At 41.7% G+C, this 26576-nt stretch overlaps 3 protein-coding genes across 8 annotated transcripts in view; 1 reads left to right on the forward strand and 2 right to left on the reverse strand.

The window, feature by feature from the left end:
* Window positions 1-2861, reverse strand: part of erich3 (glutamate-rich 3) — a 16298-nt gene extending 13437 nt beyond the window's left edge. Inside the window, exons 1-4 of the mRNA XM_075485217.1 lie at window positions 2682-2861; window positions 654-747; window positions 402-527; window positions 221-292 (exon numbers count right to left, since the gene is read on the reverse strand). Of these exons, the coding sequence (XP_075341332.1) occupies window positions 221-292; window positions 402-527; window positions 654-747; window positions 2682-2701 (312 nt within the window). The 5' untranslated portion in view covers window positions 2702-2861. The remainder of the gene's footprint in view (window positions 1-220; window positions 293-401; window positions 528-653; window positions 748-2681) is intronic.
* Window positions 2862-11639: 8778 nt separating this feature from the next.
* On the forward strand, window positions 11640-18838 carry LOC142400383 (LIM/homeobox protein Lhx8). Of its 5 annotated transcripts, none has more exons than XM_075485220.1 (8): window positions 11640-11821; window positions 12934-13059; window positions 13268-13389; window positions 13858-14078; window positions 14297-14400; window positions 15276-15371; window positions 16140-16329; window positions 18291-18838. In XM_075485220.1, the coding sequence occupies exons 1-8, from the start codon at window positions 11726-11728 to the stop codon at window positions 18365-18367; spliced, it is 1032 nt and encodes a 343-aa protein (XP_075341335.1). In that variant the 5' UTR covers window positions 11640-11725; the 3' UTR covers window positions 18368-18838. The 5 variants fall into 5 exon arrangements, with proteins under 5 accessions (XP_075341335.1, XP_075341336.1, XP_075341337.1 ...); XM_075485221.1 differs by having other exon boundaries at window positions 13861-14078; XM_075485222.1 differs by having other exon boundaries at window positions 11640-11806.
* The window catches only part of slc44a5b (solute carrier family 44 member 5b), a 32612-nt gene continuing 24845 nt past the window's right edge, over window positions 18810-26576 (reverse strand). Inside the window, exons 12-22 of one of the 2 annotated variants that reach the window (XM_075485219.1) lie at window positions 26297-26396; window positions 26112-26204; window positions 25841-25928; window positions 25018-25280; window positions 24706-24800; window positions 24516-24619; window positions 24328-24401; window positions 23974-24044; window positions 23398-23486; window positions 22862-22946; window positions 18810-21108 (exon numbers count right to left, since the gene is read on the reverse strand). In XM_075485219.1, coding sequence (XP_075341334.1) covers window positions 21014-21108; window positions 22862-22946; window positions 23398-23486; window positions 23974-24044; window positions 24328-24401; window positions 24516-24619; window positions 24706-24800; window positions 25018-25280; window positions 25841-25928; window positions 26112-26204; window positions 26297-26396 — 1157 coding nt within the window. In that variant the 3' untranslated portion in view covers window positions 18810-21013. Of the gene's footprint in view, window positions 21109-21210; window positions 22540-22861; window positions 22947-23397; window positions 23487-23973; window positions 24045-24327; window positions 24402-24515; window positions 24620-24705; window positions 24801-25017; window positions 25281-25840; window positions 25929-26111; window positions 26205-26296; window positions 26397-26576 lie in introns of those variants that run through there. The other variant, XM_075485218.1, reaches the window with a different exon arrangement.

Genomic DNA, 26576 nt, shown 5'->3' on the forward strand with positions numbered 1-26576 from the left:
CAGATGTATTAGTACGAATTGATTTATTTGAGTATTTACACTTTGTGGGAAAAAAAAAAAAGAGGGATGAGTCACACGGGCCGGATCTGCTATTAGTGACGCTGCAGGTTATTTATATTTACAAATGAACTCTTGTCTCCAACTGCCTTTTGTTTCATTTAGTTTAAGAGTCATTTTGCAAAACAGGGCAGCAAAGCCAATTTAAATGTAAATGATGTACCTTGATTTTATGCACTCTTTCCCTCCTTGCGAACTCCTCCAGTTTCCTTTTGATCTCGATTTGATGGAGACGCTTAGAGAGCAGCAGGGAAACAATTAACATCGGTTATTATGCGAGGAGAATCGCAAATTAGCCAACAGTGTTTTTCGTCAACCGCTTTCATCTCTGAGACACTTCCCACCTCCATCTCCAGCACCTTGTGGAAAATGGCCTGAGCCAGGCATTCTCGGACGTGCCTCTGGTGGGCTCTCTGGATCAGCTTGTGTCTGTACTCCTTGTCTGGAACAATACGTCCACTCCTGGTGATCTGAAATCAACAACAGGCTCAGCGGCACTCTCCGTCAAAGGTGGCTTTACTAAGACGGGCAACACGAGTGCCCTCAGATGCCGTGTAAACAACACTGAATTGAACTGAATCATTGTGTTGACGTACCAGTCCTGCTCGTTGCAGGTGTCTCCTGATTCGAGTGTTGCTAAAGTACCCGGCAAGATGTTTGTCTGTGAGGCTGTTGTAGGCTGAAATGAGTCTGCAAAAAAAAAACATCACCAGTAAAAGCACGAATAAATACTAAACACGGCCCCGACACTGTGACAAACGTCTAGACTTTAAACTTAGTCTTGATTGCGGCTAATCAAATGGTTCACCGGGGCACAGCACCATTCTTGTTTGTTGGCAGCTGTCCTCTTGTCCTCATTAACGAGAGATCAGCTTGTCCACAGACCGGCGTGCTTAAAGGCAGCTTTTCTTTTTCTTTTTTTTCCAACGCAGATTTGATTTCCACCAGCATTTGTGTACAACACAACAGGACCTTACAACTACAGAGTCTGTTACAGGTGTCTGATTACGCACAGGAATTAGAGGGGACGGCACACTTGACCCTGGCGGCCTCCCTCTTTGTGCACCTGGCTCGATTGTCTCTGGTGCTATTCGGCTTTGGCTGCAGATTTCTCTCCGGGCCGCAAGCGTCGACATCAAACTCTCATTTGTCATGTTAGACACGAGCTGCTCTGAACCGGGGACGCTTTGATGAAAAGCACGGTAACCAAATATCATTTGTCAATGTGTCCCAGCAGAAAAGACAAAAAGAGTGACTAAATCCCCCTTAAATTACTGGGTCAGCCTCTTTTCTCGTCAGAACTTGTTCAGCAATGTTTGTGTTTACAGCTCGGTACTTTTGTCGTTCTTAGTGGGCAGCGTCGGCATATGTCTGCCAACTAGAGGGTGTAAATTATGCATCTAAAGTGACAACAACTGCGCTTGGTACGTCTGAAGTTTAACTAAAGTAATAGTACCAACACAACGATGTATAAACACAATATATCAGGTAAAAGTGCAAGCAGCCATTTTGTTATAGCATTATTATTTGAACCATTACTACTTATCAAGTGATATTCAAGTTGTAGGCTACAAAATAATATTAATTATTAATATTGGAGTTTGAGTTTGAGTCACTATGAACTGTTGAAATTCTAATCACAATTTTCAGTTTTACCCTTGGCCATGCGACAGCTTTTATATCTTTTCAATGCTTAATGCAGACTAACTACGGTGCAGTTCTAGTTAAAGAAAGAATGTTTCTCCGTGAAGACTGCGAAAGAGTGTTAGGGCCACACGGAGGATGAAACAATAAGAGGTTGTTTATGACCTCTTTCTCCTCAGATTGCAAGAATTAATCCAACTTGTTGGTAATACAGTAGAAACTCCTGGGGTAAAGTTTAAATGCAACTTCTAAATGGTGTCCAAATAACTAGAATGAAGTCCAAATGTCAAAGAGGAAAACTCGACATTTAAAGATTAAAGTGGACTAATCAGCGAGGGCCTTCCAAGTGTCCACAAAATGCCTTGTTTAAATCAGCTGGTGACGTCGTACCTCAGTAGGCCTATAGGCTTTAGTAACAATTCATTCCAAACCTGGAGGATGGGGCTGCATTCCTGACTATAGTGAGTGTATTAAAATGAAACATACCGTCCTTTGAGGAAACTTTATGTTTGTGTCATTTATGCATAAAAAAAATCAAATAAAAAGCCCAGTCTCTTATAAAACTGCCACCTGGGATGTTTTTTTTTCTTCAGAACAATCATTTATCAACAATGTTCACGCAGAAGCCAAAAAGTGTTGCGCCTCAGTGCAAACTGCATCAGCAGACACTCGTCTCATGGTAAATTCAGAGTTCTGCATGTGGAGTGTAGCATCAGCCTGGATTTAGGGTCCATTAGGTTTTCTTGGTATTATGCTTCAGTGGTGTATAGCTTGGCTGCTGCTGGAGATTTCAATGACAGTAGTAACATCAAGTTAACATTTTGGTTTTTAAGGGAAGATAAACAATTCAAATAATAAAGAAACAAAAGGGTTAAAGAAAAGAAAAAGAGTTACTTGTGCTGTTGAATACTGTAGCACAGCTGAATTTAAACCCTGCGGCGCTCTTGAGTATTGAATATGAAAAATTAAACTGCTCCTACCCTGGGCTGAGGTGACTCATGGTTGTCAGCTCGCACTCTCCTGAAAGACTCTCCCCGCAATACGTGAGCTGGACGGGACCGCGGACTCTGCTCGGTCCTCGCAGGAAGACGTCCAGGCCGGTGTCGGGTCACACGGGAGGATGTTTCCAACTATGTTATCAGCGGGTTTTGAGCTGAGCCGGACCGGAGCTGCACCTCTCCCACCGCGGAACTGGTGACACTCGCCGGTTGCCATGGAAGACCACGTGACCAGGCTGGTTTCCACTTTCAGAGGCCCACTGTCACATCAACCAGGACTCGTGCACACATTAAACAGCTTATTTTCTCAATACATGCTGAACTTGGTGATTAGGGAGAGCATTAGGTGTCTTCTGATGTTTGTGGTTCACCTTCTGAATGCAGCACAGCACTAAATCAAAAACACAAAACAAAACACAGAAATGAATGCCAGTTAAAGATGTTGCTTAAAGGGGTTTGGGCCCTTTGAGAGATGTACCATTATATACAGAATTACTTGATAAGATTCCTCTGGGTCTGAGAGACATTACATACACACACACACACACACACACACACACACACACACACACACACACATCAGTGCAAAATATTTACTGACTAAGAGGGATTCCTACAGTGTATCACTGGACAAAGTTTTAATGCCTCTCAGCCTGATGAAAAACCATCTGCGTCACCTTTATCATTAATCAATACCTTGTTTAGAGCAACTCGGGTTTTTTTTTCTGCTCCCATAACAGCACTGTAACAATATACTGTCTTATTGTGATATAGCGAGCAGCACGAGCAAGATAAGCAACTGGAAAAATGAAAGCTGGCAGATACTGCCAAAGTATCCCTGGAGAGTCACAATGGCAAGTAGCTGCAGAGTCCGGCTGACGAGTGCAACGGCTGTGTGTGTGTATATATGTGTGTGTGTGTGTGTGGGGGGGGGGGGGGGTCAAGCTAAACTTCTCTAAACCAAAATATAGATGCATTTTTTCACCTGAAGTTACCCTTCTTCTTTCTCTCAACGCTGATGATAAAGATGATAATTATGTGATCCGTGGTCCAGCCTGCACAGTCAGAGTTTTGCCGCTTTCGCCACAGAAAACTGACTTGCACATGAACAGGATGAGCACTCCTCGCAGGTCCTCTGTGGCCCTCTAGTGGCAATGTGAAAAATAACTTCTGCAAGCATAATTCCAGAATCCTTTGTCACTACACTAAAATCTCACAGGCTCCCTCTGAATTAACTCCATACAAGAGAAAATCACGACAGGTACATTTGTCTAAAAGTTATCCGTGTTTATGGTCTGTATTTCCGATCCACGTATATGTCTGTGTGGTGGCATTACTCCCTACTCCATCTATCAGCCAGCATTGCCTTGAGACTGTGACACAAAATGCGGGATTTAAAGCCTTTGAATTATGTGACATAAACATAACTAACCTTCATGAAACTTGAAATTGTTTGCCAATACCTGTATTGACCAGTAAGGGGAGCCATGTGTCTTTAAAGCACTTACTTCCTCAGCTCACAGAGGAGGAGATCATTCTGCTGTAGTCTTGGTCCAGTGATTCTTATTAAAAACCAAAGAGGAGGTGCAGACAAGCATAGAAACATTTCTGATCATCGAACTTACATTGTAATATATGTCACTTATAAACTCTGTGTTAAAATGTCAGCTTTTCAGGGGTCTGGTGTCTTTCCTCTGGATACTTGACAACTTTGCCTCTTCCTTAAAAATCCAAAGAATAACAGAATATCTTTTCAGTCCCATACATAAGATAAATCACATGTTAACGGATGGAATATCAGTAAATACTGAGCACACAGACATCGTCTGTTCTGTATGAAAACTCACCGAGAATGTATGTGGCCACGACTTCATTCTCCCCTTGCTCTTTCATTCATTCTCCACGTATGTTTGTGTGCACGATCCATCTCTGTGCGTTCGTATGCAGGGTCGGTTTTGCTGCTGAAATGTTTAGGTATTACTGGCATGAATCTTTTTTTTTCCTGGTAATTTGCATCTGCATCATCAACTGATAGACTAAAAGAGTGAAAAAGAAGAAACAAAACAGGGTAATCCATGAATGTCTGCCAGCATGACATGACAAAATATGTAAAGCACATAAATGACCTACCCAGAGCGCTTATATGTATATCTATCTATCTATCTATCTATGTTAAATATTATGTTAGGGATTTTGGAATTTATGGAGTATGAATGAAAAAACAGCTGGTAAATATCAATAATAATAATAGCAATAATAATAATACTAAAAATACTAATAATATCTAAAAGAGAACTATATTTTTAAAGGGTTCAGCAATGTTGTCAAAAACAGAAATCTGACTGCTTAATTCATTCTATCGTGGTAAGCGTTAGAGGTTTTACTAAAAGCTTTACGAGGTAGACCCAACAGAAAGGGCTTCTGTGTGGAAAAATAAGAATGGGACGGTGAGAAGAGAGAATCACATCGCTTTTAACAGTACCGTGATGATAACCCTACAAAGCACTGTCCAGATTCATCTTTGCAAAGTTAGTGTAAATTTTGGACAGGAGTTAACCAAACTGCCGAACCAACCATTGTTAGCATTTTATTCAATTAAGTTGGAAAAAAAAAAACTCTAAAATGTTCAGAAGGTGCTCCTGTTTCTGACCAAACAAAATTAATTTGATTTTACTGATTTGATTTACTTACTTACTAATTAATATCAGTGCAGCCACTTCTGCCGTACTATCAGCGAAGAAGAGAGAGGTGACTGCAAGTTGATTCTATTTTACATGCACTAAAAGCACACGAGTGATGAACTATTGCTCTCAAGTCCTTGTTCAAAGTCAAGTTTTTGGACAATATTGGACAATGTCAGAGAGCATGCGTTGTGGAACTTCATCGGTGACCTTTCCATCTCCAGAGGTGCCCTGCTGCAGGTCTCTCACACCAAAGCGGTGGACATGAAGGAAGATGAACAGCCAGGTGAGTGAGACGCAGGGACTCCTGTCAAGCGGCCTGAGCGGAGATACGTGTGCCTTCATTGCTGACGATAAACACAGTAATCAAGGCAGACATTTTACCAGCGCTAAATAAATAATGCACAACGCAGGTCTTAAAATAACAATTAGCTTAGAAATGGAGGAGGGGTGATTATGAATTCCATTCAGGAAAGGGTCTTGGCTGTAAGCTGGGAGGTGGCAGGGAGATCTAGGGGGAGTCATGCAGTTCTTAGATGGGGGGGGGGGGGGGGGGGGGGGGGGTGCAATCAGCGTTAAATAGAGCAGTTTTGTGCCTGCGTGATTGTCAAGTGGGCCATTACTCGTTGATAAGAGCACTTTTTCCTTATGTCACTCTGATTGGGCTGATCATGCTGCTCCCTGTCGCATGCTGTCCCAATGCAATCAGGCCCCTCTTTCACTCCACTGCCATTTTCACTCCTGTGATTTCCACCCAATCCCCCTTTGCCCCCTCCAACCCCACCACACCACCCGTCCCACCCACCCACCTCCCTCCTCCTTCGGCTCCCTACCTCCCCCTTTGGATTCAATGAGTACCCATTTACAGCAAGGAGAAAAGGTCATGCTAAACTCGTTGTGTCAATTGTAAACCACCCCAAATCGGGCTGATTTCAATGAAAGAAATGAGTATTTGCAGCCCTAAAGAAAGCAAAGGTCCATGTGGAAGTAGCAGATTAGAGGATTTTCTCAAAGACTTAAGGCCAAACGCTCGTTGCCTCTTCAGATGAAAGTCTCCCACATTCCTCACTTTTTACTGAAGGCCGTCTGTCGTCTTCAGTTACACTTTTAAGAAACAGTGAAGTAATTGTGTTTGAAATTATCCTAACGTGATGCAAAATCAGCACCGTGAGGCAACCTGTTGCCGTTTCCCTCCCCCCATCATTTAAAGATGAAAAAGTGAGGATGGATTTCTGTCAGTCATGTTCCCCTTTTAAGAGCTTGTAAATGAAAATCACGGAAGAATGCAAAAACCTGTAAATCATGACTGGGAACCTAACTGAAGATTAACTGAGAATGCAACAACATTATTATTAGATCTTATTAGATCTTTGCAATAGGGAATTGTTCCAATTTTCAATATGCATATTGATTTTAACTGTGACGCCAGCAGCATGTCTGAAAACAGTTTGGACCAGGCCACGTTATCACTGCGTTACATCACACCTGTGATCAACAACACCGTGAGCACGAAGAATTTCATTGTGAAATTTCACTCTGCTTTTAAAGGATTTCAGCTGTGCATGGACTTAATGTTCTCCATGATAACTGGTCTGGACTACGTGACAACAGATCCATACAGAAGTAAAAGGTACAGAATGTGGTTTGCCACCGTATGGCTGAAACAAGCAAGGTATTCCCAAAAAATAACATATGTTGCACCTAAAACATTTACACTTTGTTCAGTACTGATGGTGCCTTGCCACAGATGAGCGAGTTACTCGCCTCCATGGCATCAGAGATGATGCCTTTGAGCTGTGTGCTGAAAACCAGCCTGATGATCTGAAGGATTTACCATCAGTGATTAAAAGAAATTCAGATTTTGATTTGTCCGTCCACGGAGGTTTTCAGCGTCACCTTATCTTGAGCTCATCTTAAAAAAAGCTCAGACCCAGATATTTTTCTTTTAATTCTTTTTTCCTGCATGACAGACTTTTTAAACTTTGCTCGTGGTTGCAGTGAATATGTGCGTTTACTTCGAGTGGTTTTCTGTAGCGTTACTTAGAACGCGCAGCAGTGGCCACAATGTAAAGCTGCCAGTGAACCCCTCAGTGTTTACTTTTTGGCCTTGTCGCTTGTTGCAGGGGTTTCTCTATATTTTCAAAATATGTACTTATTTTACATTTCATTGAGAATTAATCCCAATTTTTGAAGAATCTGATGTTAACAGACCTAATTCTTAAATTGAGGAACTATTTTCCTTCGCCGTCCTCAATGATGTGTGATAAAGACCTCTTCATCTTTATTCCAGAAAGACTGCACCTCTCTTATCTTTTTTATTCTCAGTCGTGCTACAGGCCTGCTGCCAGTTTACCTCACTAGTTTTGAGATGTTCCAACAGGCTCTCAATTAATGGTAGCTATGACAGGCTTCAGTCTGCATGTGACCCTGAAGGGTAAAACTAGTATAGAAAATGTATGCATGAATGAATGGATGGATGGATGTTCTATTAGGTTTTTTATTGTATTCTATTTTCTTGATTTTTTTTCTTTTGCTACAATCACAGAACTCTTCCAGTCTTGTGATGCACCTAACTCAACTTTTGAGTTCCTTTCTGAGACTGTTTGTTGCAAAAATATTTGCTTGTCTCAAATTTGATGGGCTTAACACATCTCAGGAAAGTTGGGACACGGCCGTGTTTACAGCTGTGCAGCAACTCCTCTCCTTTCATGTACTGTAGATGATAGAATGTTCAAAGTCTTTGCAGTTTCACATTGAGGAACAAGTAAATTATCAGCTTATGAGATTTAAAAATCACCTCATTCTGTTTCCATTAAAGTCCCAGATTTTTGGAAATGGGGTGGTAATAAATTATAACTCAAACGTATTAGTTGGATGTTGCAGACTAATGTATATCTCTAGTCCTGTTCCTGTCCAGCCTTACCAGGCCTGTTAATGGTAGCACAGAGCTTGAGTATTGTAGCCCAAACTTGGGGAAAAAAAGAAGAATTTTTAGACATCACCTAGGATGCTATTAAACGGACCGTACTCATAAAGTGCTTTTCTAGTGTAGTCACTCAAAGCATTTTAACACCACAGGTCACGTTCATTCATTCAGAAACACACACTCATACAGCACTTCTTCATCTATACGGTGTTACAGGCTACGCATAACTTTTTCTCTATCGCACACACTCACACAAGGTAGGTGCAACGAGACAACATGGGATTCAACGTCTTGCCCAAGGACACATGGCTCAGGGGAAGCCAGGAATCAAACCGTCGAGCTACCGACTGGCAGACAACTGTTCTTCTTCTTGATCTACAGCCGCTGTAATCAATGACCTACTTTCCACCTCTAAGACACAATCGTGGAGTATTTATAGGTTGTAGTGTATATACCACAGCAGCCTCGCGCGGTTAGATGTAAAGCGGTGAAGCAGTAGAACTAGTTTTCTTGGCATGTTGACAGATGAGACGTTGCTTTTGTCTGCTCTGCTTCACGCAGAATGTTAAGAGAAGTCAGCCGCACAACACTGAAAAAATGAAAACAACCAACTGTTACACTGTGAGATACGCATCTTTCAGAACGTCGGCACTCATATCAGCTCAGAGACTTATGCCTGAGAGAGAATTTGCTCTCGCATGTCGATTGGCTTGAGAGATCATTTGACCTTTGACCTTTCTATCTGAAGTCAGCAGTGACGGCTACGCAGAGCAGCCGGTCAGACGTCTTCATACCGAGTTCAAAACTTCACCCAGTGTGAGGGATTTTTATAGCGTCTGCTTTGTCTTACGTAATGTATGACCTGTGTTATCTGATGAAGAGCATTCATCTCCACCAGGTGGAACAGAACATATCTCGATGGAGGCACGCTAACTCCTTTATCCCTCTGTGATGATGCGATACAGCTGCAGGCTCATGCCGCTGCAGGTCGGACTGTTACCTCGTCACAACAGTAGAGGACAGACAGAAAATAAGCGTTTTGCTGTCTGAGTGTGTGTGTGTGTGTGTGTGTGTGTGTGTGTGTGTGTGTGTGTGTGTGGAGGGTTGTTTGGAGTGGAAGGTTGTGGTAATGGGTGGGACTAAAGGTTATAAAAGGTTGAGTGGGTGAGAGTGCATGAAAAAGTGGAAAAAGATTTTAAAAAGATTTAAAAAAAAACAAAACAACAAAAAACAGTTAAGCCAATGCGTGTTTGGTGTCAGGTAGCAGGCGGTTGTTGATGAAACCACAGACTTTCAGATCTCTATAAAGTATTTGCCTTACCTCTTCCGGAGAGCATAAAGTGTCCTCCGTCACTGCATGGATGAGACTAAAAATTCATATGATTTGCACACAATATTAAAAAAGGTGGGAAACAGGACTGTCTATTTGAGTTTGGCAACATCATGCAAGAAACATCAGCATCAATATTGTTGGACTTTTTACTCCTCGTCTATTAGACAACCGATATGTTATGTTATGTATGTCTTTGGTTCTTGGGAGGAAGTATCCGGAGGGAACTTGTGCATTAGATTCGATTCAGGTGAAACATGGAGTCATCTGACCACAGAACCCGTGTGCACTGTCTCTCCGTTCAGCTGAAACGAGCTTGTCCCCAGAGAACCCCAGCAGCGTTTCTGAGCAGAGCTGATATAGGGCTTCTTCCTGCGTGATACAGTTGCACTTTACATTTCTCGATGCTAATACTGTGTAGAGCAAAGTGGTTTCCCAGCAAATTCTGAGCCCATGTGGTTATATTGATCAGGGTAGCGTGACAGTTTCTTTTTGCGGTGCCACGCAAGGCCTTGGAGGTCACAACCATCCAACAGTGGTTTCTGTCATTGGCCTTTACTAAGTAAGATTTCCCAAGATGCCCTGAATCTTTTTGCAATATTCTGTCCTGTAAACGTTTAAAGACCTAAGTGATTTCCACGAAGTTATCCTTTTCAATATGACCAACGATTCTCTGATTGAGTTTAGGAGAAAGTGGTGAGCTAAAACCCATACTTGGGAGACAATCCTTTTATACCCAAATCTGACACCCTTACTTGTAACCAGTTAAAGTGTTGATTGGAGATTCTACAAACTTCTCTGACTTTTTTTGCCAACTTGTTTTGAGTGTTTTGCCGGCATCAAAATGTATTACTCCTGTCTGTTCAATAAAGGTGTTTGTTGCATTTCAGAAAACTTTCCAACTTTCCAAGAATTTAAGTTTCTTTGTAGCACCGTCTTTGCTCACGTAGAACAACAGCGCATGTGAACTGGTCATCTTACCATTCATACGTTTAATAAACTTGATTTAACAAACGCTAAAAGCCTGAGGTGCACTGAATGTTCATCGCTTTTAATGATTTCATTCAGTGAAAGTTGTAAATTTGTCCAGGAACATGCATCAAAGTTTAAGTGATTATAGTATGAAGAATATCTACATATCTACATACATAGATATGTTTTTAATCACAAACACAATAAACTTCAAAAGCACTTGTATTGAAATGAATGAACATATATGCTTATAGGTACAGGTGTAGCTTTCTCCATCAAACAGTTCCTGAATCACTCCTGTTGGTAGGAGACATTGTGGAAGTTAAGATATGTACACCCACGTATTTCTGCCACAAGAATAATTGTTGCTTGCTTTCAGTTTAAACTTTTACCTGTGGACGACAGGCTAATCTAATTTATTCTGGTTTTAGAAAGCAGTTAGATTAAAAAAAAAATCAGTTGTATATTGAACTACTGGTCAGAGCTGCTGGAAATCATTGTCAAAACTGTTAATCTGTAACAATAAACTCTAAAAATATATTTAAAAGCAAAGATGAAAACTTCTCCCCCTAAAGAGAATTAGCATGTGATGCTGAAGTGCTCATTTCACAATGAGGTGTTCCTCAGTCTCCAAAAATGTGTCGAGTTTATTAGATAATCACATATTTCACGTGTAGGAGCTCACTGTGACAAGTATTCAGAGAGTGTTCAGAATTTCAGCAGTGGAGCTGGAAGTATGCTGCTGTCGGTATTAAAATTGTAGAACTGAAGAATAAACGTTCTTCAATCACTTCAAAAATGACGGCCGCAAGACTGAACAAATGTGTTATTACTTTAGCCACTTATTAATTTACAGCCTATTAACTTGTTACATGAGAGCACACTAAATTTTGCGCCCATTTACAGAAGAGTAACTGTCAAAGCCCCCCCCCCCCCCCCCCCCCCCCCCCCAATAAACCACACAACAAGCTTCCAAAGGGAGGTGCGGCCAAGAGAAAATATGAATTATGATCCGCCCTCTAAACAGCTCGGGGCTGACTGACTGGAACACACGGGAGTCCTGCAGGAGAAAAGAAGAATACCACGCTTTAACTTTGGGAGTCTTTTGGATACAGACATGCGCTGGAAAAGTGAAGTTAAAGTAGAGTGTTGCATCGTTACCGAGAGTGAGAGCGGATCTCTGTTGTCCAACGGTGAGGTGAGTCTGCTTCTGGTCAGTATCCGCGTCTCCGAGGGAATATTAGCCGAAATTGCTTTGCCAATTAAATCAGAGTGGGCTTTGTTGTGCTATTAAAGGCGGCCTTCTACAAGCTGACAGCTTGTGGAAAGCTCGGTATTTTCACAATTTGAAGAAATGCCAAAGAAAATTACCCCTCCCCGAATTCTGCAATTAAAACTCAAGTAGTTAATGAGACCTCTTCACCTTTTGGTTGCCCCGGGTAGACGTTTGTGGCGAGCTTAGCCTTTTAATTGCTGTTATTAAATAAATCAATCCCCCTTTTGCCCGAGACCTCGCGCTGCTCCGTGATTGACACGTGAAATTGTTGGTGTTGGTTGGTTCGACCACGGCACGGCACGCGCGCATAAAGTGAGCTGTCTTTTGCCGACGCGCGAACCCAGAGCTCTGGAGCACCTAACGCACACGCGACGAGTATTATGTCGAGCGTCGTCTGTTGGTGTAAGTAATGACTATCCTCTTTTAAATGTCATTGCGGTAATCGCCGGCGTTGTCATGGTGAAAAGTGAAAGGCATGATATTTATGGCGCGGAGCGGGAGGCATTTAAGGCAGCTGCGCGTGTCTGACGGAGCGACATCCTCTTCCCCGCCGTATAGCTTCTCGTCATGTGTGAGGACTGCAAAGGAGACGAAGAGCTGCTGGACAAATGCGCCGAGGACAGGAGGAACATAATGGTAGGCCGGCACACCAAACTGCTCATCCCAGTAAACTCGCTCTGCGCCCAGCAGCGGCCTCTTCGGATTGAGTTTTTAGAGTTTTTAAAGTTTTTAAAAAAGCTGCGGCGGTTGGCAACAATTGCGCACGGTTTTTTTGGACGTCTGAGCAGCTTTCCAGCGTGACAACAAAACTTTTCCTCGAGAATGTTTAAAAAAAAACAACAAAAAAAACCCCAATAACAATGATAATACTTTGTCTCTCTGACAGGTTAAAAAAAACGTTGATTTTAGACAAAAAAAAGTTGAGACAGACTTGCTTGTTTGTGGGTCTTTTAACCGTCTGTGCTGTGTGGGGGGGTACATGAACCGAGTTGAAAGGCAGGTTGAGATCCCCGCTCCTCGGTTTCTAACCACCGGTCTCATCTCCTCAGGGCGCGCCGGTGGAAGTTTCGGATGAAGACACCTCGTCCCCGCAGGCGATGGAGTCTGCGCCTCTGCTGGGCAGAAATGTGTGCGCGAGTTGCAACGAGGAGATAGTGGACAAATATTTATTAAAGGTAAAACTTTAAAAAAAAAAAAAAAACAAAGAAAGAGGAGAGACAAAAAAAAAATATCCTGATATTTGCCCTTTCAGCTCCATTTTTGAAGCGTTCTGTCTGTCTGTTGTTTGCCTTTGGGTTACTGTGGTTTTGTTGCAGATCCTCAGCAGGCCTCGCTCTCAGACGCGGTTTGTCTTTTGGCTAATTTATCGTATCTTTGCTCTAGGTCAACGACTTGTGCTGGCATGTGCGCTGTCTCTCCTGCAGCGTGTGCCAGACTTCACTTGGCAGCCACGCGAGCTGTTACATCAAAGAAAAAGAGGTTTTCTGTAAACTGGATTACTTTCGGTATGTGCATCATCATCTTCTTTTTTTTTTTCTTTTTCCCTTCTTTGCTTTGCAACTGTTTGTCAAACGACAATTGAAGTTTCTTTTAAACGAAATTGTCGCAGAAGTTAAACGAAAAGTTAGACCATTGGTGCCATATACTAACTGTTCTCACTGCTCCTTTTTATTCGACCGGAATTTGAATTGAATTATAAGTCCGTGAAAGGCAATCTAAGAGATGATTGGTGCATCACTCTGAAAACGAGTCTTCCTCCTAAAAACAAGTAGTCTCACATTTTCACATTTTTCCCCTTCTATCAAGAGGCCGGGCTAGACAAAATCTTTATTTGAACCACAACTATTTCAGTTTACATGCTCTTGCGATTCTGTTGGCTTAATTGTAGTAAAAAAAGAACTATCACCAGCCTTTCAACTGGAGCGGACAGCTCTGCGGGTGTCTCATTTGCTCGCCACTACCTTCCCCTGCAGAAGATACGGCACCTGGTGCGCGTGCTGCGGCCGGAACATCCACTCCACAGACTGGGTCCGCCGGGCGAAGGGCAACGTCTACCACCTGGCCTGCTTCGCCTGCTTCTCCTGCAAGAGGCAGCTGTCAACCGGGGAGGAGTTCGCCTTGGTGGAGGGGAAGGTGCTCTGCAGGGTCCACTACGACTGCATGCTGGACAACCTGAAGCGGGCCGTGGAGAAAGGTGAGCGGGCCGACCTGGTGTCCCTCTGCAGGGAAAAATGTGATCTTGAACGAGGCAAGTTTTGTTAGAATATTCATAGTAAAATGTGCATTTTTCTTGTAAATCTCTCTAAGATATTGGCTCACACGTAGGCCTCTAGTAACAAAGCTGCTTTTTTTTTTTTTTTTTTTTTTTTTTTTTTTTGCTGTCGTGTGTTTTAATGAGAGTTTTCTCTGCAGGAAACAATGTTAACATGGAGGGGGCCGTGCCCACGGAGCAGGAGATTAACCAGCCGAAACCCTCCAAGAGAGCTCGGACCAGCTTCACTGCCGACCAGCTGCAGGTTTGGAACATAATAAATATATATATATTTTTTTACCAATACAAAAAAAACAGTGTCATTTAAGGAAGTGAACCTCATTCTCATAAGGATTTTACAAATAATAGAGTGCCTTAATTTAAATGTTTTTTTTATTTTTTTAAATGGGGATTGATTTGGTGATGATGGTGACCTAATAACTAAAATACAGGCAACATGTATTCTGTTGGATCAAAATGTGCAAAATCTTTTATAAATGCAATAAAAATTTAAAAATTTAAAAAAAACAGTGAGGGTGTTTTCCACATAAAAAAATTGCCTGTGAAAAAAGGTAAAAATGAAAAAAAAAAAAAAACAGATTTTGGTTATGTTACAAGCAGCTTCTTCAGTTCATAAACGCACCCCTAACACAAATCTGGTTTTGTGCAGTCCTGACAATACATGAGTTTGATCTATATAGAGCAAGAGAGATGGCAAAAATTGTGTATATATATATATATATTTTTTTTTATGTCACCTAACCTCCTGAGGACTCTATGAGGACTTAGTATTTTTTCCTAAAAAAACTAATTTCTGTTCAAAGCCAGCGCTTAGATCTAATAATTATCAGTTTCTGCTCATCTTAAATAGCCATGAGTAATAATAATAATAATAATGATAATGATAAAAAAAGTTTTAAAAAAAATCATGCAAAATTAAAACTTGGGCCTAAAAAGGAGCTGTTGTAACCTTAATAACTTTTGATTGTATTCATTCCTAATTGACTCTTAGTTCCTTCCAGACACGGTGAGTTAAAAGTAGATTTTTTTAAAAGCAGAAGTTCCAAAATTGCCTTGTAGGACCACACATGAGCCTCGTTTGCCGTTTAACTGACCCCCCCCTTACTTGTTTACATGCAGGTGATGCAGGCTCAGTTCGCTCAGGACAACAACCCCGATGCTCAAACGCTGCAGAAGCTGGCGGAGCAGACGGGCCTCAGTCGAAGAGTCATACAGGTCAGCGATGGGTTGGGTGCACAAAGACCAAACAGATGGTGGAATACACAGAACCACCCTGTTATTGAGAACATGCAGCGGTTAAAACGTTTTGCTCTTTTGTTATAAGCAATGTTACGGTTCCTTTGATGTTAAGGGTGACATAATTGGTCAGAAACTGTTTTTTTTTTCCATTGAGAGATCATTCACAAAGAGCTCTGCAGATATAGATTTGCCCTCTGTGAAAGTTTATTTATTCACGCATTGCAACGATGCCAGTACTGTTTGTACTCAAAGATAGAATGATAATAAAAAAAAATAGAAGGTGCTGGTCTGTGTAGCTACATTTCTAAAGAGGCATCACACCACTTAACAAACGTGAATGTGAGACTACAAATATCTTTTGAATCTGCCTTTTAACGGGTCATGCAGCAGAGGGTGACGCCATCTGAGAAAACATGCCTCGGGCCAGGTTTGCCCCCGCACTGACTGTTCGAACTACCTTTCTAGTGTTTCTAGTAAGGACTACGCTGCATGATCTCTGCATCAGGGGCATATCTTAACATCTGGGACGGACCCCCGCCCCAAAGAACAACAACATTATGATAGGGATTCTACTCACCTGTATAAAGTGACTCCTTAGCCGCAATTATTATTATTATTATTTTTAAAATGGAAAGAGATTAAAGTATGTTTGATCACATGTCATTGTCATTGGCGGGTGATTCAGACCAGGAACCCGCAGGCAGCCCTTTGGTTAAAATGTGTTTTGTCTCGGTAATAATGCAGGTTTGGTTCCAGAATTGTCGAGCACGCCACAAAAAGCACGTGAGCCCCAACCACACCAACGGCAGCCCACTGACATCCCTGCAGTCCAGCCGCCTCTCCCAGCCCACCCCGACCCCCGAGGAGCTGCAGTACACGGCCTACGGCGGCCCAGAGGGGTCTATGCTCTCCGCACTACACTCCTTCATCGACAGTGAGCATCAGGAATCCTTTTTCGCATTTTCTTTCTGTATTTAAACTGTAGAGACGGCTTTTGGAGTGCCTCACAGCCAAAACTACATGTGAATTTTCCATGTTTAGAATTTCCCCCCAATTTCCCCCCCCACACACACACACACACATATATATTTATATACACACGTCATGACCATACCACTGATAAAATGCGTCACGCAGATGGCTTTCAGTGGCCCAGAAGATGCCCTTCTTTGTATTACAAATATTTAACATTATAGAAGCGGAGCTTATTTGAAGATGATTTTATTTCTTTTTTAAAGGGACACTATGTAATAAATTAAGTCATTTATTAGCTCAAATCAACATATTCATTCATAAGTTAGTCCTCATTGGTGTAAAATGATCTCTGTCAAAAATCTCACTTATCCTCCTGAGTGAAGAATAACTAGTCTGTATGTACATAGAGCAGGTAAGCTCTATGGAGGCTGCCATGTCCTTCCGGTCTATGAAAAACGACGAAGTGCCGAGAGGGACATAAAGCACTGCGAATCGCGTTTTCCCCGCCAGGCCTGCAAGCGGAAATGACTTCATTGTGACGTCATTTCCGCCGAATGGCTTATTACAGCCGCTAATGCTAAATAGATTTTATCTCGTAAATGATCCCACTAATAATGTATTGATTGTTACCAAACGTCTGCCGTAGTACACATAGGCTCTTAACTCACAAAACGAGGCATTAGAAAGTTTGTAAGTTTACCGGGAGTTTATTTACCGCTGCTAATGCTGCTTAATGCTAACGCTGCTAATGCTAACGCTGCGTCGACGTCACTTCCGGTAACTCCCGGAATATGACTAATTGCATTGCTTGCACACCAAAGGCTATGTCAACTTCTGTTATCTGACATGTTATCTGTCATCTGTATTTATAGTGTTGTTGTATGTGGTTTATGTAATCCTTTGTACTGTGTGTCTTGATTTCTTTTTGTTTGTATGGACCTTGAGTCTGAAGCTATAGCTTCTTGAATCTTGACACATTCCGCTTGCTGTAGTTCAAGAAGTTGTAACACACATTTGAAAACGTGATGCGCTAGAGAGCAAATTCATTCGACTTTGCAAAATAAAATTGCACCACTAGATGGGGGAAGAAATTACATAATGTCCCTTTAATAATTTTTTGGGGCTTTCACGCCTTTAATGGACAGGACAGTTAAAGAGAGACAGGAAGCAGGGGGCAGAGAGAGGGGGAATGACATGCAGCAAAAGGCCGTTCGATGCAGGACTCGAACCGGGGCCACCTGCAGTGAGGACTGTAGCCTCTATACATGGGGCGCCTGCACAACCCACTACGCCACCGACCACCTCAATGATTTTATTTCTCAACTGAATGACATTTGAGAAGAAAAAAAAAAAAACAATCTCTTTCAAAGCAACAGAAAATTAGTTTAAAATCACAGGCGACACGATTAATGCTGATATCAAATGGGTGATACGATGGCAAGTTATCCCGTTTAATCGACAGATTTACAACAGACTAGAAGGGCCCTCAGAGACTGCAAGCTCCACCTGGACCGATGCCGCATTATTTAAAAAAATGTGACCCAAAATCGTGTGGGATCTTCTCGTGGCCATAATCCACATCTGCACATCTGAACAAATTGTAAATAAAGAAAGTATACGGTTAGACTTATCCATAAGCCTGGGAAGAATTGTACTATATAAAATAAGACCATGTTCATGGTCAGTGACACTTTTTCTGTGGTTTTCTTACGTTAATTAAAAACAAAATCCGCTGGACCCCATTTTGTAGCGCTGTCCTCTGACTCATCGGGAGTGTAGAGGAGAGCTGTCACAAACATTTTCTAAAAGTTTTATAAAGAGATGCTTTTCATTAATTGATAGAAATATATGTCCATGTCTGAGCTGACATGGAAACGACTGTAATAACTGTGTGCTCTGTGTTTGTGTGTGTGCCCACAGTACACTCTCCTCCTTCCATGTTTCAACCGCTGCTGCCGGCCCACGCCATGACCTCCCTGCCTGTGTCTCACGCCTGAGCTGCTCCTTTTCTCTCTTACAAACACACAAACACACACACTCACAGCCGCCTAAACACTCCACCAGCGCTTCTCCGTCATTAGCACCCGCAGTATTCTGACCGCCGTGGTAAATATCATTTAATTTTCAGTGAGTCCTAACGCCCTTTGTTTCCTTAAGCAGCCAGTAGTTCATACTTTACACGTTTATACTTTTGGTGGTGAGCAGATTATGGAGGACCGCGGTTTACAGTCGGACACGCTGTACGAATGTGGAAATGCAGAGGCTTCAGTGTACCTCACAGGACTGTGACTTTGTGTTTGTTTCTGTGTAGTTGGTGACAAAGTTTGACGGTGTTACTCTAAGTGAAAGCCACCAGACCCAAAACTCCGTATGAAGGTGAACATGAACCTGTTTGTCCAACAGTGTTGCTATTTAATTTATTGTATGTGAAGTCTGTTTCAAGAATAAAAATGTCTAATTTCACAAAACCTGCGCGATGGATGGATGGGTGGGCTTTTTTTCTTCTTTTTTTTTTTCAAGAATTTAGGAAAACAATGGTCATGTCAACAAATGTCTGAAACCAATTTATTATATTAAGTAGGTGGTAGAAAACATATTAAGTCTTAAAAAAATATTAATTTCAATACATATGCACACAGGTGATACATTCCAATGCAATCTTCACTGACTAAGGTAATAAATAACAGACATTTATACCGCCAACTTAAAATGAATTAGTCGAGCATTTCAATTAGAGCTCTGCTCTGTCGGAGTTTGAGCCAATAAAACTGAATCACATTTAGCTAAGATACAAGTTTAGCCTGTGTCTACTTGTTGTCTGTGGTTGACCAAAAGAATCTCATTTCCAGACACGGGAGGGAGAAGAGAGCAAATAAAACCACGGTTTTACAACAACTTATCAGATGGAAGGTATTCGCTCTGGTTGGGAAAGAAACCGAACCTGAGCCAAACGCACGAAATTGTGCAAAACTCAACAGGAGGGGAGACGTCTGTTCAACATAACAGAGACATGACAACATGCCCTGCTGAACGCTAACATGCACCGTTTGTGCCCTTTCGCATACACAAAGCAGAGCTGTTTTGCTTTCATCGAATGGTGACGTGTCCCAGCGTGTTGGGCTCAAACCGAGGGTGTGCGAGTCTGCCAGCGCTGTCACTCTGAGGCACCGCGAGGGCAGGCTCTCAGGCTTGACAGAACCCAGTGTAAAAAAAAACAAAAACAATCACGAGTCAAATCTTAAGGATCTAAAGGTTAGCATCAGTCTATGTGATGAATGACTCCACTTGGGAAAAAGCTACACCTTTCACCACCTTTTCAAACGCTCGATTAAGGAGACGAACCAACACAACTGCGTCCCTCGTGTTACTGACTTACTGGTATTAGGACCTGACACAAAGCCCATCTTCAGTTCTCCAAGAGCACTTGTGCTGAAAGATTGGACATCAAGTTCACAGCTACTGCAAGCGCTGCTACTAGAGTCTCATAAGAACAACTTATGCGCAGGACGCCATTAATAGAAACGTGTCAAACTGCTCCGCTGTATGCTTTTGCCGCACCTTTGGGAATGTATTGATGTTTGACAAATATAGAACATTAAAATCCTCAACAGAGAAGCACACTGCAAGCATTCGAGGACATTTTGATGATTTTGAAAGCAAACATGTCCCTGAGTGACATCAGTTCAAGCCAACTACAGTCACTCTTCTCTGATGAAATCCGCTTCTCTGTCACCTTTCAAATCGACAGGGGTTCAAGTCTTTAATGAGATGTATTTTCAAAGCATCTTTTTATTAACTGTAACGGCCACTGGTCTCGCTGGATTGTGCTCCAAGTGGCACGTGCATGTGGCCATATCAGCAGCGGTATTAGAGGGATGAATTGGCACATGAGACCTGCAAAGACAAGCCAGTGACTTTCTTCCAAATAACCAAACTCAAAAAAGCTTCCACCTACATCATCTTTAACCAAACCTCAAATGTCACATTGGGAAAAGGACAAGGAGCTTCTTCTCTGGCTTCTAAATATCTGATTTGGACTGTTTAAAAATAAATAAATAAAGAAGCAACTAACATTCAATAAAACACAGTGTGTCAATATTTTACACAAGAAGGCACTTATTGGTGAAAAACTTTACACAACTGTGAGACACTGAGCTAATGCAGGTGTTAAAAACTCAGCAATGCATTCACTCCCTAACGGAACGCATCTGGCAATAACTGGCGCCACCACGTGGTAAAAAAATGGTAACTACAAGAGCTCGAGACAAAAAAAAAAAGAAGAAGAATAAGCTAAGTTTATACAGTCCCAAGAAATAAATAAAGAACTTAAAACTGTTGTTCCAGTAGGACGTTCGGATGTAGATTGACTGTAGGTGTAAAATATTTACAACAATTCCATTAAAGAAAAAGCATGTTAAAAACTATTTACATTCTCCTCGTGGGACTTTGTACTTTGTCCACGAACCCTTTTTTTGCTCAAACTGGAGTTAACGATCAATACCAAAGAACTATCAGGCCAATAAATTAAAGTGCGGGAGAATCCGACTCTGCCTGTGAAATTAAATTTCTCTAGTTTATGGCCACTTGGGGCTGTACCATGCTTTGGTAATAACGCCGTCTCAGTCCGCCTCCTCTTCTCGTCTCTAGCTCCTGTTGCCCTTCTTGAGGATCTTCTTCAAGTCTTTGCTCATGTAGAAGGGTCGGCCTAGTGAGCCGTCATTCACCTCCAGGTCCCACACTATAGAAAGAATCATTCAATGAATCAACGTTGCGCGTATAAAAGACACTTACGATGTTCTCCAATGTTTCGATAAACATCTGAAAAGCACGGGACAAACACTTCAAACATTTAAGTTTATTCAAAAACAAAGATTCACATTTTCATTGGATTCATTGATTTAAAAAAAAGAAAGAAAAGAAAAGAAAAAGTTTTTACCCTGTACAAAAACAACACTGAATAACCTCCAGACCGACGTGTGTTATACTTAGTATTAAAACAGCACGACATCCGAACCATTCAATAAAAAACTTTTTTACCAAAAATGGCTTTGACATCCTTTTATAAACCGTATCGCAAAGATTCCCTAGTGTTGGGTCTAAAACCACGAAGCAGGAGGAACACATTTGTAATTCTTTTTTCTTTTTTTTCCCTTTTTCCCAACAACTAGGCACGTAAACTTACGGCTGCAGTCAAGACGTTTCCCGAACACACTCAGGTTTTCTCCAGATCTTAAGCAATAACTACGTCTCGACCTCTCACAAAGTCTTTGTCTGTTTTACAGTACATCTGGGGGGCATGATGAAAATGACTGCGCAGCTGGAAATAATCAATAAATAACCTGCTCGGCTAGCGGCAGGATCCGCACAAGCTTTTTTCGACCTGTGCGTTTGTGTTAGTATAAATAAGATGGATTAAAGCAACCTACAAAAGCAATGGTGAACATCAACGGCCGGCAAAATAATCATGCTACACAGAAGAAATAAATCGCGTGGTTCTTCTCCTGTGTGTGAAAGTGCACACAGAATTCGATTTTACACTAGAAGACCAAAGTGCGACAAAAGAGGAGCCCCAAAAGTCCGCCACTTTGTCAGGGTGACGGCTTATGCCTCAGTCTGAAGCCATCTGTACAACCTAAGGTCCTCATGTTTGTTTGTGTAAAAGACGTTGCGTCATTTTTCTCTCAGGTTGTGCGTCGGTCCTGCATATCGGTACCCTGTCGGTAAGGCAGAGGTCAGCAGAGAATACAGAGAGGAAAAAAGACACAGGGGGCAGAAGTGAAGCGGACAAAAAGGCAAGTGTCAGAGTTGGCGCAAAAGAGGAAGTAAACAGTCTTTTTTTTTCTTTTCTTTTTTTCTCCAGAGTCTGTGCCTTTTCTGTGAGGATGTGAAGTAACAACATATCCTTTCATGTCCAAGTCATCCCTGACCAGGCTGGGATACATCCAGTTTGGATGTTTAGCCCTACAGTACTTGCTCTGAAACCCCACACATAGAGCAGATATGGAGAAGCGAGTCAGAGAGTCAACAGTTCGGGAAAAATGGCTGCACATCGCTCAGGAGGAAGCACAAGATGTGGCACGCTCTTCCCCTTTGCGCAGGATCTTGTGCAGGCCGGCAGACATGTAGTAGGGCCTGGAGGAAGAACCATTGTTCCTCTCCAAGTCTTCACCTGAAACCAGGTCCGGGCACAGTAGAGCAGCGAGGTTAGCAGATAGTGCACAAGAGATAGCCGGAAAGAGAAAGAAAGGCAAATGCTTAGTAGAGATAAAAACACAAAGACATGGCAGAAAAGATAGCTGAAACAGGGACTGAACAGGAAGCACTTGTTATTAGAATTTAGAGACGGTATTTAAGATAGAAAGTGTGATTGTAAATTGCTGACATGCTGCTTGATGTTAGATGTTCTTCCATGAGCGCGGTGCATGGTACCTGTAATTTCATTATGAATCGGCGTGTATTGGGGGACAAAAAAAATAAAGAAGCATACTTACAAAAGCACAGGAACAGCGTGTCCACACACATGGCATAGATGTTAAAAAAGCCATTTGCAATCATGTAGGATCCAAATATCACCGTCTAAAAGAAGACAGAAGTTTTAGGTTTTACATGATCAGCTTCATGCATGCATTTCTGTATCACTGTGAAACAAAATGAAGCATTCCAACACACACCAAAGAATGTTGATGATTATACATATAAAGGAGGAAAAAGCAGCAAAGTTAATATGGGTATTATGGTAAAACTAATGCTCCAAAAGCATCTTAATGGCATCTTAAAAACTTCTTTATTTGGAACAAATTACAAATAGAGCTTAAAGGCAGTGACTGAGACAGATACAAAATATATGAACTGATTTACAACGTAACCAACACTGTAGAAGGTTCTGAATGAAATTCATAAGGATTGAGTTACAATGAAGTCCTTTGTGTGCACACTGAACAATCCAAGTCAGAAAACAAGCTAAATCAAAAGCAACTCTTATACCAGCGACCCTGTTACTGCTTTTAGGAGTACTTTAACTACTTACCACAAGGGGGACCCAACTGTAATTCAGCATCGGCACCTCTTCTTGCAAACCTGGTATTTTTTGTGAGAAGAAGAAAAATGCAAGGACCCCTAGAAAAATTAAAAAGAAAAAAAAAGTGACCTGAGATATAAACATATCAACACGTTTTAACCCTTCAAAGATTTCAAAAGAAGTATAGAGATATGTCTGCTTTTTGAAATATGGTGCCCAAGAGAATTCATTAAAACGACAGGCTTATACAATACAAACTTGATTTGGTACATTCAGATAAAAAAAAAAAAAAAAAAAAAAAAAAAAAAATCGGATCAGTTAATAAAATGGCGTAATTTAAGAGCAAATAAGGCACTGTTTGACCTTAGACAACGTCATGAATACATTGTAACACTATTTTTCCAGAGGCATTCAGGTCGTGTAACTGCTAAAATGAAATTGGATGCTTAAATCAAGCTCTCATCAAACTTAAGATTAGATCGAATTACTATTTTGCAGTAACATTCGACTTATAATGTCAGAAATACAACAGGGATTAGGATTAATTACTCATTATTCAGACAGTGCGACTGAAATGAAACTCACCAACGCCTCCTGAAACCAGCAGTTTTCCCAGGAACAATAGAAAGTCTGTGACTTTGTCCAGGACAGCCACCCTTAAAAGAAAGAGGATAGAGAGGGCGCTGTCATGCACTGCGGCACACAGATTCAAGAGACATGTAAGTGACAGCAATCACCATCTAGTGCACATTGTCAAGTGGGTTGATTTAGAAGTATGTGCACCTGCTGGAAACAGTTATTTCTTTGTTGTCCTAGCAATATGTAGCCAGTTAAAAACATCATAATTAAAGAATGGAACTTAATGATAAGAGTATGCCAAGAAGTGCCCTGCTGCTGAGACTTTAAGACATGTGGATCTTGAAGTGAACAAGGATTTACCGAACGACATTCCTCATCAAGAGGAAGAAAGCTTCCTTGGAAGATGAGCAGAAGTTCTTTCCGTATATTGCTATCTGTTGGTGAGAACAAAGTAGACGGGCAGAAGGGCAAGCTCGGTGAGTTTGCAGCTACATGTCTAACAGATACCACCGATAAACGGGTCAACACTACAATTGGAAATAACTCACCATGATGTATGCATTTCTGTTCATAAACTTGATGAAATGTTCCAAGCACCAGAAGCAGCCCTTAAGGCAGCAAAGCAAGAATCGTGCAAAAGCATTTTGAGAACCTGGGAAAATAACAGGGATCGTCAACATTAGTAAATTATCAATGAATTTAGAGAGAGAAAGATCATCAGTGAAAGAGTGAACTTGCCCCTCAGTTTGTGATCCAAGTATTCAAGAACAATTCGGACCATCTGCACCAAGGCGAGGATCAGTGAGCCGAAGGCCAGAGAGCCCGTGTGATAACTGCGAGGCAAGAAAACAGAATATTGCTTAAGAGCACAAACTTCTGCCAACTCAGATGAGCTGTTTTTGTCTTATTCAATTCTGACTTGTTCAACTTTGATCTTTGGAATGCATTTGTGGGCTGGTTATCAAGAAACCCTCAAAAATAGTAACAACAACAAAAAGTTATCAACTCTAAATCTGCCATACAGCAAAATATGACATCTGGGAAACCCACCGTATGGCTCTGCTGAACGAGGAGTACAGTGTGCAGGCCGGGATGTCGTTGGGCTTCTTCAGGGCCCAATAGTAAGAGGCGAAAGCCCCGGCCAGGGTGCACTGGCCCAGGGCGAGGGTAAAGTTGATCAGCCAGAGGAACACAAACAGGTTACACAGATGGAGGAGTAAGATGTGGCTGTGGTACACACTCTCCCCACCGTAGAAGGCAAACATGCACTGGGAACCAGGGCAAGCTTTGGTAAAGTTGCTCTGACTGAAAGTCTGGAAGAAAGGCAACAGATTTATTGTGATGCTCAGTCAAATGGTCATAACAATCCAGCCACTCAAGGACAAACTGGCAGAACTTTTCTCCTCTTAACTTCTGTAACTGTGTGCCCGGGGAAAGAGTGAATTTCCAAAATGAATGGCTTTGACTTGATCCTGCATTTATTAAAACACAGAGTGATATCATTGCATATGGATCCTTTTAGACGCATGAGACCTTGTACAGAAAACCAGGCAGGCTGACTGACTCACTGCTGAGAGCCACAAACTGAACTTTATTTCCCATTAAGACATCTAATCTATTCAACCTACTTGCTGTTTAAGTCAATTTAACCGATGGCAGCTTGTGTGGGATGAAAAAATTCTGACAAGTACCTATTTTGCTCAGAGAGAAGGGCAGAGTAATTACCTCGATTTGTAAAAAAGACATAAAACAAACAGTCATAGTTGTGTTTTTCTATGAACAAAACATTTCGACATAAACACGCATATTCTTGACAGACAAAGTATTTCTTCAACACATTGTATTACACGGTGTGTGAGAAGGTGGTGCTCACCTCTGGATTGCATGTTTGGTTTGCATACATGCACTGATCGTCAGCAGGTGTCACCTTGTAGACCGCATTACCCGAAGATGCCAAGAAGCTGAAGACAAACTTGTTGAGGATAACAAAGTGGGACACTTCCAACACACAAGAACAACTTCAGACGGAAGCGGTGTGGACAGTGCTCATGGATCCGATGTAAAGCTTCTACAGCCGAACCGCCACAAACTGCAAAAAGAAGCAGACTTCCTCCACTTCAGTGTCGAAGCAGTCAGAAGGATACACTGCTGTGACTGTGGCGTAAGCTATGCAGATGGCCAGAAGAAAGAAGGTGATGAGAGGGTAGAAGAGAGTGGACATGATGTAGCTGATGGCCCTGGAAACAAAAGCAATCATTTTACGCATTAAAAAAAAAAAAAAAAAGGTCAAACACACAATTCAATGGACAGAAGTTTTACCCATACTCACTTGCTTCCCTCCTTCAGTAGCGCAATTGCGATGCTCAGCCTCGACCTCAGAAATATCAGTATAATCACGATGATGCCCTCAACAACAGAGAGCGAGATCACTACAAAACAAAATGTCAAGTCAAGGAGTATACAGCAAACGGTTCTAAACATACATGAACAGTATATTCACATATTTTAATCTTTTCATTCATCCATCATCATCATCGAAGTTCTTCTTATAATCACTGCGACTAACTTCTTACTCTATCAAGAGAACGTGGGTTTGGGATTCACAGTAA

Source organism: Odontesthes bonariensis, chromosome 15 (genome assembly GCF_027942865.1).
Source record: "Odontesthes bonariensis isolate fOdoBon6 chromosome 15, fOdoBon6.hap1, whole genome shotgun sequence".
Taxonomy (NCBI): domain Eukaryota; kingdom Metazoa; phylum Chordata; class Actinopteri; order Atheriniformes; family Atherinopsidae; genus Odontesthes; species Odontesthes bonariensis.